This window comes from Amblyomma americanum, chromosome 5 (genome assembly GCF_052857255.1).
Source record: "Amblyomma americanum isolate KBUSLIRL-KWMA chromosome 5, ASM5285725v1, whole genome shotgun sequence".
Taxonomy (NCBI): domain Eukaryota; kingdom Metazoa; phylum Arthropoda; class Arachnida; order Ixodida; family Ixodidae; genus Amblyomma; species Amblyomma americanum.
In genome coordinates, this window is record NC_135501.1 from 176,670,053 (window position 1) to 176,692,362 (window position 22,310).

Consider the following 22,310-nt stretch of genomic DNA (forward strand, 5'->3'; position numbering starts at 1 on the left):
ATCACCGGCACGGGAAAAATAGGTACCGAACCCATCGCTCCGCGGGACGGGAGAGCAGGCTGTCCGCGGGAGAAAAACCGGCTTGGGCGGGAAGCGGCACGCGGGAAACGCCCGGCGTTGCGCGTTTTCCCGCTAATGTGAGCGCCCCTTTAGACGGGCAGTCTTCCCGCCCGCACACCCGCCTCTTTACAGCGGGGACGCGTGGCTACCCCGCAGCATCTTCCTACGGGACCGCAGTCGAGTGACGCCTGGCGTGACAGTCGAATGCGAGGAGGCAGGAGAAGCGGTGAGGGCATGCACGACCAGATACGGCGGCGCGAGTTCACCGGTGCGCACGAGCTACCAAGTCGCGTGTAACCGCGCGAGCGCCTTCTTCTCGGAACGGTTGTAGGCGTCACGGGTTCGAATGCGTGCCGCATTTGCAAACTGGCGCGCTTTCAGAGAAGCCGCCTCCTGGTTGTGCACCAACCGCGTGGTGCGGAGCTGTAGTCTTCATGTCCTGCATGCGTGTCCTGCAGTCTGCGTGTCCTGTAGTCTGCGTGTCCTGCAGTTCCCCCGTCTTCTCCAGTTCCTGCTGTCCTGCACTCTAAACAGAGGAGTGAAAAGGTTTATGGTTTACGCGATTTTAACGTTCCAAAGCGACTCACGCTATGAGGGACGCCGTAGTGGAGGGCTCCGGAAATTTCGACCACGTGGTGTTCTTTGACGTGCACCGAAATCGCACAGCACACGGGCCTCTGGAATTTCGCCTCCATCGGAAAGGGAGTCCTCTAGCGCGCTCACTTTTATAAAAGGGGGAGCGCCAGAGGACGGTTCACTCCCTTATTACTCCCAATATAGGCGTATTGGTGTTTAGAGTGTAGGTGTTTAGGTTTAGAGTGTAGTCCTTTTGTGCCACACAGCCGCACTGCTTGAATTTATGCTTAGCGTAGCAGCTTTTCCCCTTACCCGTTGAGCATTGTGTCTTTGATTATTAAATATTATTATTAATGTCTTTGATTATCAAACAAAGTTGAAGTGTACACTCGAGACACGCTGGGTGCAACGTCTGCTGAAATGCATTGCCACCGATTGAGCTTGCGATTGGTGACGGATTATCAGCCCCTGTCGTCTTAGTCTTACTGGAGCTTCCGTACTGGAGCTTCCGGAGCTTCTTCTTCTTCTTCTTCTTCTCCTCAAGTAATATGGCACCCTTGTATACTGTATACTCTTGTATACTGTAAAGTCTATTTTCTTCATCCTCGTCTACTGCTTCTTTCCCTTCTTCCAATATCACCTGGATAACGTGTTTTTTCCTACCTGCCCATGCAGCCATGCATGGAATGTATGAGTGCCCTTCGCTATTATCCTGGGTTGTTATCTAATCGAGCTGCTGTGCGGACGCCAGAATTGGTTTCGCGGAAACGCTTGCGTGTGCGAGCTGTTGAACAGATAGTCTGCATTAAAAAAAGTGGGGTATACGGCAAAGCGAGAAAGCTGGACAGGGCAGGTTACCTGCGTACTCGTATATGTGGACCGCCTGGCGTATACGCCATAGGTGAGCAATTATTTGATTGGGCCTCTAGGGGATATCCCTGCTACCTGGTTCCTTCCCCGAGGCAAGAAATAGCGCACAATGGCCGGCGTTGGAGGACAGACTATACTTATTCTTGCTGGCTTCGAGCACGTCGTGAGGCTGCCGTGCTTTTGATCTGTAAGAGGTTAGCCTGGCACTGACATATATGCCAGCTTTATCTTGCGCATTACATGTGCATAAGTCCGGTATGAATAGGGTGAATCAGCTCGCCTGGGGATATGCGTGGGAGAAGCCAAGAGTCTTTGAAAAGGTCCAACATTCGTACAGGCTGTACACTCTAAACGCGAAAGGAGTAAAAAAGGAGAGTAAATTCCCCTTTTTACTCCTTTCTGTATAGAGTGTACCGGCCGCGGTGGTCGAATTTCGATGGAGGCGAAATTCTAGAGGCCCGTGTGCTGTGCGATGTCAGTGCACGTTAAAGAACCCCCCAGGTGGTCGAAATTTCCGGAGCCCTTCACTACGGCGTCTCTCATAGCCTGAGTCGCTTTGGGACGTTAAACACACACACACACGCACACACGCACACGCACACACACGCACACGCGCACGCGCACGCGCACGCGCACGCGCGCACACACACACACACACACACACACACACACACACACACACACACACACACACACACACACACACACACACACACACACACACACACACACACACACACACACACACACACACACACACACACACACACACACAAGCATCACGAGAAAGGGAGAAAAGGAGCGGGGAAAACTGACCGCCGTCTCGAGCTGGTCTCCTCCACACGTACACTGTCGTGGCCTCGCGGCCAAAAAAGGGATTCCAACCCGGCTCTTTCTCGCGCACATTCCCGCGCATCGTCCACTTCCGGATTGCGCCGGGGCACTGACGCATCCGCCGCGAGGGAGAGCCGTTTTGGTAGTCGCGTGCCGTTCTGCTGCTGCCATCGCCCGCTGCAGCAGCCGGGCACCAAAATACTCCTCTACGCGTGCCGGCATGCTCTTGCGGCATCCCCGGGCCGCCAACGGCAATCCTTCACTCCCGAGAAGTTGCCCCCGGTCTCTGCCGTGCTTGCTTGCTTGCGTGTGTGTGGGCGTCCAGGCCCCAGCGGGCTCTCTCTCTCGCGTGGTCTACGGTGATTCATTTTTTTTTCGAGCTGCTTTCTTTCATTCATTTCTTCTGTCTATCCATCTCTTCTTATGTGCAGCTAACATTCCGAACTTTGGGGTGGTGACGTCGTGCTGACGCAACGTGGTGTTCTGCCAGGCGTGCTTTTGGAAAAGCTTACACCAATGTCCCAGAGTCCGGATCGGTGTGGGTGGTGGGACCATGCCGAGACCCGCATGTCCGGCATGCCCGTGGAATTACTTTCTCTCCTCCGCGACGAGCTATAGGAAATAGTCCGTGACGTCGTCTTGCGTATAGTCGAGTGTATCTATTGTCCGGACGAGATGCCAGGGGGTAGCCGCTCTAGATGAGAAGTCTTCCTAGATGTATAATTACAAGCCTTCCCTTTGTACCGGGCCTCGCGGAACTGTCAGCGCCGTCTCGTGCCTTCACTTTCTCGGATGCGAACAAAAGGAGATGGGAAAGGGGAAAAGGGGGAGAAAGGGAGAAAGAGAGAGGTCACTGTAGTCGCCTTCGAAGTTTCGCGCGAACCCATGCGGCTTAGATGACTCTTTTTTTTTTCCGCGGTTCAACAGCCGTCGTTGTGGACACCGAACACCGAAAGAAGCAATCCCCTTGGGAACGAGAGCGCGGCGAGCGCAAAGTAATGCAGGGGGCGGCCGTGATGATGCCTTGCAGTTGCGGCAAGAGAAACTTAACGATGCGTGGAGCGGGAAGGGGGCGTAAAAAGCGGAGGCAAGAGCGAATGGCTGGCTACGGTGACCGGCGCCTGGCGCTTTGTCTCGCTTAATTCTGTGCAGCGCCGCGCGTCCAGTCGGAAAGAGGGAGAGAGTGCGTTGGGCCCGCTGCTCGGGTGTGGAACTCGTCCCGTTTTAGTACTCGCGCGGCCTTTGCGTTATGAAAAGCTCGGTTCTTTTTGCGTTGTTACTTGCACCGACGACGGACACATGGAGAGCTCTTCTGATGCTATTCTATAAAAGTCTCTTAGAGAAAAAAAGAATAGGTATTGTCGGTCATAGAAACTGGAGGGGACACCTAAGCTTCGCCTTAAGGGTATATAGCCTTGATGGTTGAATGCTGATGTACGCGGAATCGGTCATTCTCTACTTAACATTCATAGTCCTCCATACCACTCCTCCATGGCGCAGCGGTTAAGCGACGCGCCACTGTTGTGATGAAGTCACAAGGTCACGTGACGTAGGTGGCAGACGAGCCACGTGCTTCTCGGGGGTCTTTCGCTCGCGCCTACAAGGACTCCGGGTTTTGCGCTTAACGGGACCCTCGACGCTATCGCGTTAAAATTCGCCCATTGGCTGGAGGGTAGTGACGTGATTCGAGCGGTCAATTCCCACTGGCTGGAGGTATACGTGACGTCACCAGTGCGGATAATTCCCATTGGCTGTTGTTAAGAGACGTCGCTTCCGGTGCAGGTATAATCAACAGCTTGTGATGCTCTCGCATTGACAACACATAAGGCGTTTAGGTGTCCATGTGAATTTTTCTATATTCCTGAGGTAGACTGAAATCGCTCGCTAAGCTGTGGTGTACGTTGCAGCTGACGCGGGCTATCAGAAGCGGATGGACTCGCCAGACCTTATCCAGTGGGTTCAGGGGAATTCCCGAGGTGGAGTAGATCCGAGGTACGGGAGTAATTGTGGCTTCGTTTCGGTGGATGTTAATCAGTAATTCCTCTTATTTCGTGAAAGCTTGCTTTGCACGTAAGGAGAAGGATTAACGGGCAGTTATACGCTACTGACCGTTTGGGGTACTGTTAACCCCCGTTGCAACGGCGCTGAAGGGGAAATTTGGGGAGGACTGAAACTTGCTCTCCTTCGCAAGCATAACAATAGCATTGTTGCGCAGCTATTACGCAAGCGTAATAGTGTTACAAGACAAAGTTAATTGGACATCAGTGTGTGAGAGAAGACTTTGTCTTACAAGGGATGTGATGACCTTGTAAAAGTGCATTGTTTCCTTCCTTATATCCGTTAATTCGTTGTATACTTTTTTCGTTGTAACGAGTTTTTAGTGGGCAACGAAATAGCCATGTGCCTCCGCCGGTTTTACTCTGATTCTCACCCGCTGGCGCCTTTTTGAGTTGGACGTCCTCATCACGCCTTACATCCGTCTCGCGTCCTCTTGTCTGTATAGGGAGTGTAGCGCCCACGATCCGGAAACGCCGCCCACTTTCACCCTCGAGAAAAATTCTTCCGCGTGTGTGAAGCCTCGGATTAGAGCAAAAACAGTAAAAGCACCAAAGTAAAGTTTCATGATTGTCCTGTCAACGTTTTATACGCCACAGCGTAAAAGTCCCGTGTTCGATAAAAGTCGGGTGTCGGCGTTACCGTCGGCGTGACGGAAAAATTAGGGCTAGTCGATTGCAAGAGGCTCGCGTAGATGGCGCCAGCCGTTCCAGCGGCGTATCGGAAACCTCTGACCCTCTGGTTGCGAGTCAGACACGCTACCGCTGCGTCACGCAGACACGTGCGTACGGCTTGGTTAAAGCGGTGCTTTATATGTATGTTGTGTGGTCTTTCACGTAATGATTCTGAAAGAAGAAACAGTGTTCGTGTCTGTGTGGGCAAGAGAAACCGCGGTCGCGTCATACCCTTAAAGGCGGAGCTTAAATGTCCCTCAGTTTTACATTTTGCCGCGGGCGCCCGTGTGTGTGTGTGTGTGTGTGTGTGTGTGTGTGTGTGTGTGTGTGTGTGTGTGTGTGTGTGTGTGTGTGTGTGTGTGTGTGTGTGAACGCTGTATTCGTATTTCCCTCCCGGTTTCGTTCCATCCTGCTACAGATGTACGGCAGTTTCCGCTAACTTTTTTTAGTACGCCGCTACTATACTGTTCCTGAAAGCCGCGGCCGTAGTTTCGGCTCCTCTGTCAGCAAGTTGCGAGGTCGAATGTGCATACTTGGGGCTTTTCAGTGAAAGTTATAGCAGGTACTCGTCGCTGCTCCATGGACTCCGGTAAAGTAATTAACCGGCGCACGCTCTCCTAGCACTGCACCGAATTGTTCGAGGAGGCGGCGGCTTTGCGCGTAAAGGCGAGGAGGAGCGGAGGATCGTGAGAAGGGGGCGAGCATCGTATCGCCCTTGTCTCCGCCGTCGTCGCGGTCGCCCGAGCGTGAGAGAGCGCCGGCGTGCACGGGACGCGAGAGGACGCGTTGCCGCGCGCCTTCGATGCGGGCGGCAGAAGCAATAGCAGAGACAGAGGCACGAGATGCTGTGGCGATCGGCGCGCTCCGTCGCTTCTCCGCTCTGCCTGCCTGCCTGCCTGCCTGCCCGATGGTGGTCAGCCATCTGCCACGCACGGGACTCCGAGTGCGTTGTGTTGTGAGGGGAGGGCGTTGCCCTTCCTTACTGCTATCTCCCTTTGCCGGAGCCCTCCGTCTTGTCCCCCCGCCTGTTATGCCTGCGGTTGTGCCCTGGTCACGCTGTGGCGCGTGTTGGGTTTCAAGGGCGGACGGAGTAGAGGGCGCGCGCTTCGCTTTCCTTTCGGGGCCGTTCTTCTTCCAGAAACGGAGACCGTCGCGATGATGGCGTGACCGCGGTCCACCTTCTCTCCTCTCTCTCTCTCTCTCCTGCCTCCTTCCGTTGCGCGCGGGCTTATTATTCCGCGGCGTGATCCCCCTCCCCCACTTTATTCCCTGTTTCTCCTGCTGTTTTTTCTCGGCCAGATGGGAGAAGTAAAAATGGTCTTTTGTTTTCTAAGCCGCCTACAGATGTCGGGACGGCGCTGTCGGACGCGGCTGTCGAAGCGAAGCGTCTTTCTGCTAGAGCTTGCTTCTGTGGTTTTCTTGGTGTCCGAACGTGATTGGGTTAGGTTAGGGCGGGCATGGAGGAGGACGGAGGGGGGGTGCTTTTTGTTCTGCGCCGTCACCTCCGGTAATATGCGGTCTTCAACGCGAATGTCAAAGCGAGCCTGAGTAGTGGTCATGATGGCTGTAATGCTTTGCTTCGGTGCGTCGTGAGGGCACTGAGGGAGGGGGGTTTAAGTCGCGTTGCAACAGCTTGCAGATAGGCATTTGAGGATGACAGATGCTCTTTCGAAGGGGGCGTGGTTGGACGAGGAGGAAGGTGGGGCTAGCGAGACTTAACCGCGCTTTGATCGCCGGAGGTTTTGCCGTGGTTGTTGAGGTCGTGCATGTTATCCACTTTATCCAGGAAGCTGACCTTTTAAAAATGCACCCGCAGGCACGGGTTTTGTAACATGCGAGGTGGATGTATGTGATAACTGACACTTTCTAAGAGTGGGTAGCGAATAGTCGAAGTGAAAGAAAAGCTACCCGGGGAACAATAAGAAGCGGTAGCACATGAAAAAAGGCTTCAGGGGAGTTTCGCAAGCCTTGAGTAAAATTTATGTAGAAATACATGGTGCAGGCAGTTGTCTGGACACAGCCGCAACAAGTTTTGTTCCCAACAATCGTTTCAAGCGGCCGTCGGTATGCGCTTGGACTGGACGCAACGATCTCACTGTTTCATGAAGGTTCTCTTGTGCCTCTGGGTGTTGTCGATGCTGTCGAGCCCTTGTGACGAATTGTTGTTGGTGAACCCTTTTTTCTTAACTTTTTGCCTTTTTTTCTTCTTTCTTGCCGGTGCTTGGGCTTGCGTTTTTGCTGTCCTCGCACCTGTTGTTGTCGGCGCGTACTGCCTTCAGAAATGAACCGGCCCGTACCTGTGGCGGGATTTGTGAAGGATCGAGAGGTTTTTGGGGTTGTTGTCCTGAAATGAAACTGGCACATAGCCACTGTGCGGCGAGGTTGGCCGAGGCTCTGGCAGCGATGTCGTCTTAACAGCGAAGAAATATCTTGTGATGTCATTTGAAAATAGGAGAGGTTAAAGTGATTAGCAGATCGGTTTGTTTTTATATATATAAGTGGCTGAATGAGGGAAGAGGAAAGGAAACTAAAAGCGCTTTAAAGGAGTGAATTGTCGGCATAGTTTTTAGCATGCGCCGTGGTGGCTCAGTGGTTATGGCGCTCGGGTGCTGATCCGGAAGACGCGGGTTCGATCCCGGCCGCGGCGGTCGAATTTCGATGGAGGCGAAATTCTAGAGGCCCGTGTACTGTGCGATGTCAGCGCACGATGTCAGAACCCCAGGTGGTCAAAATTTCCGGAGCCCTTCACAACGGCGCCCCTCATAGCCTGAGTCTCTTTGGGATGTTAAACCGCCACAAACCTTTTTAGCATGTAAAATATATAGGAATAGAGGAAACAATATATGAGACAGATACTGCGCCATTTCCTTTCCCCCAAAACCAATTATTATTATTATTATTATTATTATTATTATTATTATTATTATTATTATTATTATTATTATTATTATTAACAAAACTCGAGGGGACACTTACCTTCCGCCTTAAGCGTACGACGCGATAGCGTTAATGAGTCAGTGCCCATGTATGCGGAATTGGTCGTCGTAAACTTTACATTCATGTATCCCTGGGCGTCCTCATACCAATCCTTGCGCCACTGCTGTGCGATGGCAGGTGCTGCCACCGGTGGGGCTTGAGCGAACCGCGTTGCCCTTCCCGAGCAGCCTCTTGCGATCAAGCATTAATCTAACTGCCATGGTCGTCAGTTTGCTCACTATCCGGAGGGCAGGTTATGACGACGCCACAAGGTCACGTGACATAGGTGGCCTATCTAGGTTGCTCTTACGGAGGGTTGCCACCTGGGCCATTCTACGCGACCCTATTTCTCGCTCACAACGCCGACGCCGGTTTTTCTGGATAACGGGGCCTTTAACGCTGCCGCGTTAAAATGATCTCTTCAGATGTTGAAGACAGTAACCATGCTTACAGCACGGGCCCTTGACACTGAAGGAAGATGACATTGTGTGCAGTCGTTCTTCTTTTCTCTTGCTCACTCGGCACTGCCGATTGCTGATAACATAATCCGTATTTTACATCTAGTAAACGGGATTGAAGCACAGGTCGTATTTTGCAGATACGTTCAGGTCTAAAATGACCGCTACCTGTGAGTTTCGCGCAAGTCCCGACTTTTATGCGAGCTCTGTCAGGCGAGCGCGCCGCGTTTGTCGGGCACGTGGCGGCGCCACCGTCTTCGGTGCGCGGCAGCCAAGATGGCGACGCCAAAATTAGGCCCGCGGTTCCGGGGCCGCTCCGCGGTCGTCCCGTGACTCCTTAGCCCGGAGTCCAGCTTCACACCGTCGAAATTGCCCCCGACGACGGCAGGAGAGGCCGGCCGCTAGACCCCTCCGCCCAGTGGGGCACCTGCGGAGGCCGGCGAATTCGACAAAATTGCAAGGAACACGTAAACCAGCTCCGCCGCGCAGGTCCGATTCCGCGTGCTTCGCGACCGGCCAAACTGCTGGCGGTGGGCCCCGACAAGATCGCGGCAGAGAGCGGCGGTGCTTGAAGGAGCGGGGCCATGCCGTCGTCCTTCGACGCCTTCCTCCAGGGGAGGGTCAAGTCGCTCCTCTCCAGCTAGTAAGTGTCGCCGCTCAACAACTGCGCACTCCTGGCAGTGTACGAAGAAGTATATCGCGCACTTTTTTTTATTCGTGTTCAGGTCGCGTGACGTTCTTGCGACTCTTCTGTTTTGAGAGGTTTATAAGACCGTGCCGCCATTTGCAAAAAAAAAAAAAATGCCCAAGGAAGGGTCTAGTTGTTCATTTCTACACTCTTAACAGAGAGGAGTGAAAAGGAGTAAGCTGCCCTCTATCGCAAAAAGGAGTGTGCCAGAGGAGAGCTTAATCCCTTTTTACTCCCATATAGGTGTATTGGTGTTTAGAGTGTATAGCCAGTTAGTGCGGCCACTGAGAGATTCAGTGTGCTATGAATTACCTCGCACCATGGTATCCGCGCTGACGTCGCATGACGCCTCTTCGACTCCTGTTTTTCAGAGTCGCTCGGTGTACTCCCAAAAGGGTGTATTATAGACTCCCGACGCGATCGTCCTTTGGTGCCTTCCCGAATGGTGAAGGGGCAAACCGCTCCTCTCCAGCTTATTAAGTGCCGAGCTCCCCGTATGTGGCGCTGGCGTCGCTTGACTCTCGTTTTACACCCCTTTACATGGAGTGTGTTGATTGCCGTACGCCGAAACGGGGTACACGATGCCGTTCAACGAGGTTTTCTGCTTGTTTTCGGTTGATTGTGGGTTGGAAACGCGCGTGCGACCAGTGAGAGACGCAACGCTTTCTCGCTTCTATGTGATGCACGTCGCTTTTTCACTCAACACACACACACACACACACGCACACGCACACGCGCACACACGCACACACAAACGTGTTGTCTGTTGAGCTCTGGAACCCGCCCGTCTCTTTCTTACGTCTGTTCTGCGCAATCGCTATGGCGTGATGTTTACCAGCGCCAACAGTCGATGTTGACGTCCTGGAGATGTTTTGGATAAGTGATGGTACGGAAGTACCGTCTTTAGCGCCTATAATGGGCGTACTTGTTATACTATTGTGGAAATGGCTCCGGATAGTTTTTTTTTTGTGTGTGTGATGAAAACACTCCAATGCAGGCTTCTCTGACCCGCAGCGGTGTTTTGCTCCTGGTGCGCCCATTGTGTTATTGAGTGATGAGATTTTTAGCCCGACGTCAGATTTCTTTTCGCTCGTAAACGTGGCGATACGTATGTTCGTAGCCGATTGTGTTCGAAAAAAAAAGCTCGTACTTACGTGTATAATTTACTCTATTCGGCCGAAAGCTGTACAGCGGTTAAAATCTGAATCGCCTTCGAAGAATAGTTCTGTCTCCGCAGCGTTTGCACTGCCCTAGCTGACATGAGAGAACAGCCCCCCTCCCCCTTCGTTTTTTTTTGAAGGGGCCATGACACCATTTTTTAGACTGTTAAACTGATTATTACATGTTGTTGGCTATACATCTCGGAACGACAGGACAAAATATGAGCTCATTTGGTGCAGGGAGTAATTTGTTATTGAATTTTTAAAAGTTATCCTGAACCGTGTGGCGGTCAGGCAACACTGACGCGCTCGCGATTCGTGACGACATAAACCGACGGTCACGTGCTTGCTTGTGACCGGACTGCGCGTAGTGAGCATAGGGGAGTTGATTGTACATTGTTAGGCTATTTAGGTGTGCGGATGGGGTGAAGCGGGAAGTTGGAGAGATGATGCTGACGGGCTTTAGTGCTGAGGGGCCCACGCCAAAGGAGGGGCTTACTTGAATTCCTGCTTGAATACGTGCCTGTTTCCTAGTCTCCTTCCACCAAGTGCACTGTGTCTGTGGCGAGTAGACATGTAGCTTGAGAACGGCACCAGCGTTCTTATAACGTTATCACAGATGCAAATTTATTAGTGAACAAGTGCTTCCTAATTTCTCTGAACCTATCGCCTGACTCTGAGGGAAAGGCAATAGATAGTCGGTGCGTGACAACAGAACACCTATTAATAGCGCTTACCCATCAAAGTTTCTCAGGTTTGTAATGTTTAGTATTTCTCTGCGTGATGCAAGGTCTCGCTACGCTGACGTTCACCTTGGTCGAGATGTTTTTACGGGCTGTCTAGTGTCCAATGTACCGTCAAGGCTGGCCCCTGTATACCCTTGCCAAAGCCGCAACTTTTCTCCCGGTTAGTATACGATGAAATGCCACGTCAGTGGCTGACTGCGAGCGCGCTCTTCGATTGGCTGCGGCATACGTACGCGAAACGGGACACGTCACTCGAACGCAATCACACCGGCGTTGTTTGCGCACGACCTTAGTCGCACCTTTCTCATGCGCGATGTGCACGGTACAGTAAGCCGTGACCCCGATTGCACCCGAGCAGTGCCGAGCGGCCAACGTCTCCCGTTAACTTCGACGGCACCCGCGTCGTCTGCGTCAGGGTTGGGACGCGCAGCACACGTACCCACGTGAGTCACGTGCAGTCACTACGCGTGCGGCTCTGCGCGCCGACGGCGCCCAGCGGCTCGCGAGCGGCTTTCCCGCTAATGATGGGGGGGATCAGGACGAGGAGGAAATGCGTGAGGCGTCGATCGACCCGATCGACACGCCTTGGCGGCGCTGCACTCCTTCCCTTCTAATGAACGCCATCGATTCGCGTATGCGCGATCTGCACACGTCACCTGCACCACGCTACACCGCTCTCTCCTCTCCCTTTCCGGCGGTCTTCTGCTACCCACGCATACGCGCTGTGCCTATCGTCGCGCGCTCTCCGACGCCGCCGCGCGGTCTACCAACACCCTCTAACTACCCGCTCGCCCTCGTCCCTGTCTCTTGGGCTCCCCTGGCGCGGCAAGGTTAAGGTTTGCAGGTTTCCCGGCCAACGTCGCACGCCGTCGGCGGCGGTGATAGCCGGCGCTCACGCGAGGCCTGTGTTGGCGCGGCCGCCTTCTTTGCTCTTCTTGTCTAGGGCTAAGAAAAGGTGCGAAGCGAGTGCGGGCGGAGGTCTTTAGCGCGTCGGAACTCGGGAGTATAGAGGTGCTCGGCTATATTTGTCCCTGATGTGTGCGCAGGGGGATGGTCTGTGCAGTGGGCTTCTGACGACGGCGGTGGTGATGAACATGTCATTCGCACCGTCGACGGATCGGTCGATCAGCGATGTCATTCGGTGGATTAGAGGAATGGATGAATAAATCGAGGCAGTCAGATTGAGGGAATGAGGGAACGAACGAGTTAGTTAATTCGCGAGTCGGTGGTCAGTCGGGGAAATTGATTACATGTGGAAGTTTGAGCAAACAACCAGACACAGTAACGATGCAGTCTTGAAGAAGCAGCGCAAAGGACGAAGACGCAGTTGGAAGGGGCAGGCGGGCGGTCCGAAGGTTGCTGTTTACAGCCAGTTAAAATTTTCGGATATTAGGTTGAAACTTATTGCAACTGAACGTTGGACATTCAAAGCGTTTTATTTATTTACTCAAGCCCCCATGGCAAGGGTCGGAACATCGGAGCGGCGGGAGACTGCTCCCCCCCCCCCCCCCTTTATTCTCTCATGAGCCAAACTTGTTTACCTACCTACCTGCTCACAGCGTCATTTGTGGCATTACAGCGGTAGGGGGGGGGGGGGGGGGGGGGAGTAAATACACCAGATCACATGCCGCCTTTCTTCCTCTGACTTCGTTTTTCGCCCGGTATTTTTCAAAGATGCTGCAACACCCGCGTGCACTCGCCCGGGCAGCTGTCTGTTTTGCTAAGCATAAATGATATCTTCGTTCTGAGTGCCTGATCCGGAACGGCTGCCGAGCTGTATAACCCAGCCTAACTGCGAAGCCGAAGCTGGCGTCACAGCTTACCTGAGGGTCGCGCTTCCAAATACGCGGGATAAAGGGTCCGGGCGTCTGACCAGCGCTGTTGGCCATCTCCGCATCGTACTAAGCGGACCAGTGGCATCTGCCAACGATGGACCAGCGATGGGCCAGCGAACCCGTAGTTACCTTGAGGAAGCAGTTCCAATTTCTATTCTGATGCACGCTTTTAACTGTGGCAGTGTGGGCAGTGGAAAATGCAATCGACAAACTGAACTCGGAACCAGTTTAAACCACTCTGTCACCCTGTTTTTTTTATTATTATGATTATTTCTCGTAAGCTGTGGTTTCGGTTTTTGCCCTGCTCGCTCATGTACGCAGTTGCTTCAAGACAGTTGTTAGTACAGTTTGTCGGTATGCGGTTGTGCGTTTTTTTTTCTTCTATATATGCGAGCTTCTCCGGTTTATTAGAATTCCGAACGGAACTGACCAAAACGCTGGCCGATATCAGCGTTGCAGCGACGGGAAGCGGAACGGTGCGGACGTTGCTCGTTCAAGGTCTTCAATGCATGCGGACAGTTCTGAGCGGGTGCTTATCGAGTTACTTTAACCCCGATCTGTCCGTAGGATGGAATCTCCCGAGGCGGTCCAAGCTCCTGACGATGCTATAATCGCATTTGCACGTCGGTATTTGAATCGATACCCATCGCTTGCTCGTAGAATGTTAGCTTATTTTCCTGTACTGGCGGCGTGGTGGCCGAAAGCTAATGGGACTTCGGCGATGCTTACGGAACACGTCCTTTTTTTTTATCGAGGTATTCAGTTGGATTAAAGGAACGATTGAAAAATAAACAAACCTACGGTAAACCAATGTTCGCTACTTTGATATTATCTTTGTATAAGCGTCATTCTGAATGACTTTAGCTGAAAAGTTATCGCCTTGTTGTGTTCTTTATTACTTGTAAAAGCAGAAATTTTTCACTCGGCGCCGCGGTGGCTCAGTGGTTATGGCGCTCGGCTGCTGGCCCGAAAGACGCGGGTTCTATGCCGGCCGCGGCGGTCGAATTTCGATGGCGGCGAAATTCTAGAGGCCCTTGTACTGAGCGATGTCAATGCGCGCTTAAGAACCCCAGGTGGTCGAAATTCCCGGAGCCCTTCACTACGGTATCCCTCATAGCCTGAGTCGCTTTGGGAAGTTAAACCCCCATAAACCAAACCGGAACTTTTCACTCGGTTTTAGGCTTTCTGAGATCATAAATGAAGACGGAATATTTTTTTTCTGTTGTCTGTTTATTTAAATTTCCGCTGTTCGAAATTTTTTGGTGTGAACAGCTGACTCGACGGAAATGTGCGGGACGTCAGTATACTTCGGCGCGTTTGTTATAAATTGCCCTTGATAATTTGTCCCAATATTAGCCGGCTCCTGCTTCGTGTCTGATATCAATGATCGAATCGGTCATTGCCATCAGATGTGCCAACAGTTGCGTGCTTCAAATGAAGGCGTTCACATTTTTTTTTTGTTTACAGTGTGAGTGTCGTTATTTATTCGCAGTAATTAGTGTGGCCAGAGATCTCGCGGGACGATTTGTCTGCCTTTTCGTGTAACTTTACTTCCATATTATTGCAGGCCTTCCACAAGGACATAAACAAAGCGCAATTCTACTGAAAGTTTACATATGACGAGACCAGTAATTCCATACGTTTCCATGTGGATTATATGGAGTCGGTATGGAGCTTATGGAGTCGATGTATACTATATAAAAAGCGCGTATGGAAACTTATGGACTCGGTACGACGTCATGCACACTATATGGCAACCGTACAGAAATTACCTAGAAAGCTTGTAGGCTCCGTACATGAAGCATATAGATTAATCCGTATATTTTCCTATATCTTAAGGACTCCATATTCTCATAATTCCATACGAGTAGCTGATATGCAACGTTTCAGTAGGGAAAACTGATGTCTAAAATCCCTTCAGCATCAAACCGCCGTTTGGTTATATTGTGAGCAATTATAAATACTAAATTTTGTGTGCCGTACACCTCGCGCTGTGTTAATCCCAGCTGTCATCATCGGGTTTCCGCCGTGGTACTTGCAGAGAGGCCTTTGGCTCAACTGGTGGTCGCCGGAGGGGGTCATCGTCGTGTGTGGCAAGACCTTCCACGATTGGTCCGTTAGGTCCGCTGCTTTTGCTTACGTCATGGCGTCCTGCAGCGCGCGCGCGCTATAGCAGGCGTGATTGGTCGCTTCTGTTTTCTCCCCGCGGGCCGTCTCGTTTGAATTCAAATCGCCCGTGAACCGTTGCTCTGTTTGCGCTGCGACTCCCCGTGGTACCCGCCGTGACGTCACGCGGGCGGCGCGCGGTTTTTGTGACGTCACTGCTCGAGTTTGTGGTCGGGAATGTTTCTCTCCAAGCCCGCGGGCGAATACGTCACTCTCAGCGCTTTACAGGCGGCCGGATGACGTCCCGACGGTATGATCCTTGCGCGTTTTCTCGTCTGTTGCGATATATTCTTATACGTTTTCGAGAGCGTCTATGCAGCTGAACTTTCTCCAAACATTTTTTTCGCTGCTTTCAGCAAGCTTTCTCGCCAGCTCGGTTTCGCTTTCATTTCTGGCTTGAAGCAGGATGTTGGGCGTCTTCTATAGCTGACGCTTCGGATGCCTTTCCAGAGGTTTCTTTCTATTATTTTTTTCTAAGCCTTGAGCAGCGTTTTCGCTCTTCCAAACGCTTACCGTTGGCCAGCGTCGCAAGAGTACTAGTCTTCCACTGAGGTAGGTTCGCCTGTTGGTTTTAAGCATCCTGTTTTCCAGTCTTAGGGCGCCTCACGGGAGATCGAGTGGCTGGAATAGACGAAACAGGATACCTTGCTTTTGACCACACGGCGTCGGTGTGGTCGTCACTGTGCTTTTTCGTGCTGCAAGAGTTGTATAATGGAAAAACACGATTTGCTGAAAATATCATCTGTGTTGCTGCTGTTATATTTATTTTTATACTGAGGTTCATGAGTTGGATTCTTTTATTCAGAAGTCATAGTATCAAAACCAACCAATTGAGCAAACCGCGCGCCTACCACGTATGTTCATTTTTATCTTTCTTTGATAGTGTTCCCCTCCTGGTGTTTCGTGTTATCGTACACCCCCCCCCCCCCCCTCCCTCCCTCCATATTGATTTGGTGGTTGTGGTAATGCGGAGTTGACCAGCTATGTGACGTTGTGAATTTCCGTACCAAGCGCCGTGAGTGCTCCTGTGGGAACCGTTCTCTTGTACCGCACTCATAATACTGCGCACTAGACCGGGCTATAGGCCAAAGTCGACAGGTAACTGTATTGAATTGCGGGTTATAGTTTGGGTTGAAAAGTTAGGTTAGAGCCTAAAAAAACAACTATCCTTGTTGTGTTGACGTTCGCGCTTTTTGCTTGGAAAAAAGGAAGAAAAGCCTTCCAGTCTGCAAAGGTTATTCAAGTAAATGCTGATTCGGTACTCTTATAGCATACTTCAAAACGGGGATCCTAGAGCCTGCTCTACGCCGTCATTTACTTCAACACTGAGATCCTAGAGTCTGCTGTACACCGCCATTTACTTCAAGACTGAGATCCTGGAGTCTGCTCTACACCGCCATTTACTTCAAGACTGAGATCCTGGAGCCTGCTCTTCAGCGCCATTTACTTCAAGACTGCAGATCCTGGAGCCTGCTCTACACCGCCATTTACTTCAAGACAGAGATCCTGGAGTCTGCTCTACACCGCCATTTACTTCAAGACTGAGATCCTGGAGCCTGCTCTTCAGCGCCATTTACTTCAAGACTGCAGATCCTGGAGCCTGCTCTACACCGCCATTTACTTCAAGACTGAGATCCTGGAGCCTGCTCTACGCCGTCATTTACTTCAACACTGAGATCCTGGAGTCTGCTCTACACCGCCATTTACTTCAAGACTGAGATCCTGGAGTCTGCTCTACACCGCCATTTACTTCAAGACTGAGATCCTGGAGCCTGCTCTACACCGCCATTTACTTCAAGACTGAGATCCTGGAGTCTGCTCTACACCGCCATTTACTTCAAGACTGAGATCCTGGAGTCTGCTCTACACCGCCATTTACTTCAAGACTGAGATCCTGGAGTCTGCTCTACACCGCCATTTACTTCAAGACTGAGATCCTGGAGTCTGCTCTACACCGCCATTTACTTCAAGACTGCAGATCCTGGAGCCTGCTCTACACCGCCATTTACTTCAAGACAGAGATCCTGGAGTCTGCTCTACACCGCCATTTACTTCAAGACTGAGATCCTGGAGCCTGCTCTTCAGCGCCATTTACTTCAAGACTGCAGATCCTGGAGCCTGCTCTACACCGCCATTTACTTCAAGACTGAGATCCTGGAGCCTGCTGTTCAGCGCCATTTACTTCAAGACTGCAGATCCTGGAGCCTGCTCTACACCGCCATTTACTTCAAGACAGAGATCCTGGAGTCTGCTCTACACCGCCATTTACTTCAAGACTGAGATCCTGGAGCCTGCTCTTCAGCGCCATTTACTTCAAGACTGCAGATCCTGGAGCCTGCTCTACACCGCCATTTACTTCAAGACTGAGATCCTGGAGCCTGCTCTACACCGCCATTTACTTCAAGACTGCAGATCCTGGAGCCTGCTCTACACCGCCATTTACTTCAAGACAGAGATCCTGGAGTCTGCTCTACACCGCCATTTACTTCAAGACTGAGATCCTGGAGCCTGCTCTTCAGCGCCATTTACTTCAAGACTGCAGATCCTGGAGCCTGCTCTACACCGCCATTTACTTCAAGACTGAGATCCTGGAGCCTGCTCTACGCCGTCATTTACTTCAACACTGAGATCCTGGAGTCTGCTCTACACCGCCATTTACTTCAAGACTGAGATCCTGGAGTCTGCTCTACACCGCCATTTACTTCAAGACTGAGATCCTGGAGCCTGCTCTACACCGCCATTTACTTCAAGACTGAGATCCTGGAGTCTGCTCTACACCGCCATTTACTTCAAGACTGAGATCCTGGAGTCTGCTCTACACCGCCATTTACTTCAAGACTGAGATCCTGGAGTCTGCTCTACACCGCCATTTACTTCAAGACTGCAGATCCTGGAGCCTGCTCTACACCGCCATTTACTTCAAGACAGAGATCCTGGAGTCTGCTCTACACCGCCATTTACTTCAAGACTGAGATCCTGGAGCCTGCTCTTCAGCGCCATTTACTTCAAGACTGCAGATCCTGGAGCCTGCTCTACACCGCCATTTACTTCAAGACTGAGATCCTGGAGCCTGCTGTTCAGCGCCATTTACTTCAAGACTGCAGATCCTGGAGCCTGCTCTACACCGCCATTTACTTCAAGACAGAGATCCTGGAGTCTGCTCTACACCGCCATTTACTTCAAGACTGAGATCCTGGAGCCTGCTCTTCAGCGCCATTTACTTCAAGACTGCAGATCCTGGAGCCTGCTCTACACCGCCATTTACTTCAAGACTGAGATCCTGGAGCCTGCTCTTCAGCGCCATTTACTTCAAGACTGCAGATCCTGGAGCCTGCTCTACACCGCCATTTACTTCAAGACTGAGATCCTGGAGCCTGCTCTTCAGCGCCATTTACTTCAAGACTGCAGATCCTGGAGCCTGCTCTACACCGCCATTTACTTCAAGACTGAGATCCTGGAGCCTGCTCTACACCGCCATTTACTTCAAGACTTAGATCCTGGAGCCTGCTCTACACCGCCATTTACTTCAAGACTGAGATCCTGGAGTCTGCTCTACACCGCCATTTACTTCAAGACTGAGATCCCGGAGCCTGCTCTTCAGCGCCATTTACTTCAAAACGGGGGAAACCCGTCCTTTTCGGTGCAGGCGTTACGAGTTCGAATCGACTGGCGGGAACATATTTTTAAATCTATTCTAATCTCGGCTACAGATGCGTCCTTTGCTGCCTGGGCAAACGTCAGAAAGAGCCAAAGGATAATTTTTTTACTGACAAAAATAATTGCACGGAGTTTGACCTCAGAGATAGAGCAATGTGGATGGCAGAACAAAAGCTCGAGTTGACATACAGTCTGAAATTAAAGAGGTGGAAATGGACACGGGCAGGGCACGCATGATGCGTACAACTGATAAGGGGTGACGTAATTGAGGACTGCTGTCATCAACACGGAGGTACAAGATGAGACCAAATCTGCTGCGATAGAGTGGGCGCACCTGGCACAAGATAAGGGCAGCTACTGGAGTTCATCCCTGCTCATCGGAATGGCACAGATCATCGGGAGACCGGAGATCATATACGATGTGCCATACAGGATATACAGTCGAACCTCGTTATATCGAAACGGTTTATAACGAAATACTGGATATAACGAAGGAATTGCGATTCCCCTTGGAAGCGCGGTCAACACGGGCTATAACGAAGCTATGGCTATAACGAAGTAATCGCCGGGCCTGTTCAACTTCGTTATTATGAGGGTCAACTGTAGATGTACAGGATTATAGTATAGATCATATAGGAGATCATCAGGGATGGAGTGTCCTGGAGGGCCGTGCACTCTATAAACACGGCTGGTGGTGTCGGCGTGTTATTGCGTTAATGGGAAACGCGTAGCGTACGGCACGCCTTTTCAGAGGAACGTTGGCCGGTACATTCTGCTCGACTTTCTCGAGCGACGCGTCAGTAGAGTTGGCTGGCTACGAAAAACACGCTCGCGGCGTCGTGGTGTACGCGCGGGTGCATTACTTTGTTTCGCTTAGTTGCATTTCTCCTCCGAGCTTCTCGCTCCTGCTTCTCCCCCACACCCCCTCTCCCCCACACCCGCTCTCGGCTTAGCGCGAAGCGCGCTGACTCGGCAGAACTGGGCTTCCAGCGCAGGCACTACGGCCTCCGTCTCGCTGTTGTTCCGCCAGTGACAGTCGGTGTATGCGTCTTCTGCGGCTGCCCTTGGCTCAAGGCTGGCCCTGGTGGTGTTCCGTGACGGCGCCCCCTTCCAGTGCTGCGCTTCCTAATTGGTTAATTAGCACGTCTGAAAAGGGGAGGAGGAGGCTGCCGTGGGCGGCGAGGGGGGAGAACTGTCAATTTGGTTTGCTTTGATGGAAGCCACACCGCGCCGGCTGTGCCTTCTGTCGGATCGTGCCCGGTGGCTCGTGGCGCTTGTTGGGGTATTGTTGTGGTGGCTGTTCTCCTTTCTGCTGCCATCTTGGCGCGTATCGTCTGCCCCGCTGTGCGTGCGCGGTTGCCGCCGACGGGCTTGAGCAAGCTGCCATCTCGGAGGCGGGCGTGAAGTGCGGTTGGTGTCGTGCGGCGCGAGTTTGACTGGACTTGAGCCATGACCTCCCGGGTGCGCGAGATGAGGAAGAACTTCCAGGGCTCGAAGAACGACTTCATCGTTGTCGAGCCCTGGTGAGGTTGGAAGGAGTTGGGACCGGCTTTTTTTTGTTTCTTTAAAAAAAATTTTCTGCAGCTTTCTTCTCAGGATCTGTCAAAAGTGTGTCGAGGGGGGGAGGTGCTTATTTTGATACTTTAGCGCTTACCATGTGGTGCTTGTATTGTTGTCTGCAATATATATATATATATATATATATATATATATAAAGCACGACTTCCTGTGCTGTTTGGAAAAGTTGTTGATTTTAATGTTTTTCTTACCTGTGGGATGTTCGAGCTGTCACTTGGTCATTGAGGTTCGTCATGTGTCAGCTGGTTTGAATAGTTGGGATAGTAGCATGATTCGTTATCTCCACTCACTGTCGTAGCTGAAAGTTGCTGATCTCTGCAAGTGCTGTCAACTGCCCTCAAACAATTTCTGCAGACGGCTGGTGTGCATTGCAACAAGGATTAAAGGGACAATTTTTCTTTCTGGTAACAAAAAAGAAAGGAGCAAGAAGCTGTGGTCTCGGACGGTAAAAGTTCACATGATGTGGTTGATACTGCAGTTCTAATTATTTCAAGGCCTCTAACATATTCATTATGAAAAAACCTGGCGCTATCAAACGACGACACAGAGGGGACACAGTCGTCGTTTGATAGCGCCAGGTTTTTTTATAATGAACGTGTACCAACTAGCTCAACTTTCTGCCCTGTGGCTCTAACATGTAGTATGCAAGGCTATTGTCCACTGCAGCAGTTGCCTACAGGTAGTTACGACAGTGGTACCACATTTCTAAAATACTTTCTACGCGGCTAGCTTTTAGCAACCAAGCGTGACTGATGATGTCGTCGGAAGATTTTTCAGTGTGAGCTTGTCCTGACAGTTTGGCAAATATGTTCTGAAATCTCATGATGGGCACCCGCACTGGACTTGTATCCATTGTAGTCTCTGAATTTTTGCAGTTTCGCTATTGTCACCTGCCCAACATGTGGGCTTTGTTAATGACCCTTAGGGTAACTCTGCAATGGCTTTTAACTTGACGTCTTTGGAGAGCCCCGATTTACTTACTTCTATTTCTCTTTTGCCCCTTTGTGCAGTGAGCAGTCTGTGGCGTCGGCCCGGGCAGCTGTGCTGGTCTACGATGACCACAACAAGAAGTGGGTGCCCAGCGGCACGTCGAGCGGCCTGTCCAAGGTGCACATCTACCAGCACACGGTCAACGGCACCTTCCGCATCGTCGGCCGCAAACTGCACGACCATGAGGTATAGGACAGTGTATTCGCTGGGGTTATAGACATTTGTTTTGTGCTTTCACTGCCTTTTGTTTACTTGGGTAGCCTTTAGCTAAAGTTACTTGCCATGATAGAGCTGGTTGAAGTGATCATAGGTACGCTTCTACATCCCTAGTTGCAGAAAATCGAACCTCCATAACTTTATTTTTTTAATACCCTGATGATTTCTTGCATTTTTCGTCAGAATTGTTTGAGTGTGATTTTGTACTTCAAATAAGCGCAGTTATTTGACAGTGAAACCAGTGTAATAAGTGTTGTTATACTGTAGTACAAGTGATAATGTATCTTTTAAAGTCGTTGTGAGGAGGTTCAGAAAGATACTGCTAAACTTTTTGCGCTATTGCAAGAAGCAACGCTTAGTCACAGCTTGACATTCCTGCTGTGAACATCAGTCAGCAAACTGTGGGTGCTAATGAGGCAAATACGAGGCAGATGTGCTACCTGTCTGCTGTGTCAGTGACAGATCAATGGTAGGCAAGCTTCAGGAAGAAGGTGCACTGAACTGTCACCGCATTGTCAGTAACATGCCTACAGACACTCTTGGCCATTTTCTAATTAATATTAATAGATCCCAGGGAATTCTTGTACTATTCCTGGCGCAGTGGTGCATCGGTTAAACCGATGGCAGGTGGTGCCACCGGTGGGGCTTGTTGTGCAACCCATGTTGCTCTTCCTGAGCAACGTCTCGTGATCAGCCATTTATTTAACCACAACCTGCCAAGGTAGGCAGTTTGCTCACAATCCGGTGGACAGGTTGTGATGATGCCACAAG

At 51.2% G+C, this 22,310-nt stretch overlaps 1 protein-coding gene across 13 annotated transcripts in view; it reads left to right on the forward strand.

Annotated features, from left to right (window-relative positions):
* ena (ENAH actin regulator enabled) overlaps positions 1 to 22,310 on the forward strand; it is a 137,257-nt gene that overhangs the window by 92,279 nt on the left and 22,668 nt on the right. For 12 of the 13 annotated variants that reach the window (XM_077665931.1, XM_077665928.1, XM_077665929.1 and 9 more), the window contains exon 2: positions 21,344 to 21,509. In XM_077665931.1, the coding sequence (XP_077522057.1) occupies positions 21,344 to 21,509 (166 nt within the window). Of the gene's footprint in view, positions 1 to 8,763; positions 9,147 to 21,343; positions 21,510 to 22,310 lie in introns of those variants that run through there. The other variant, XM_077665925.1, reaches the window with a different exon arrangement.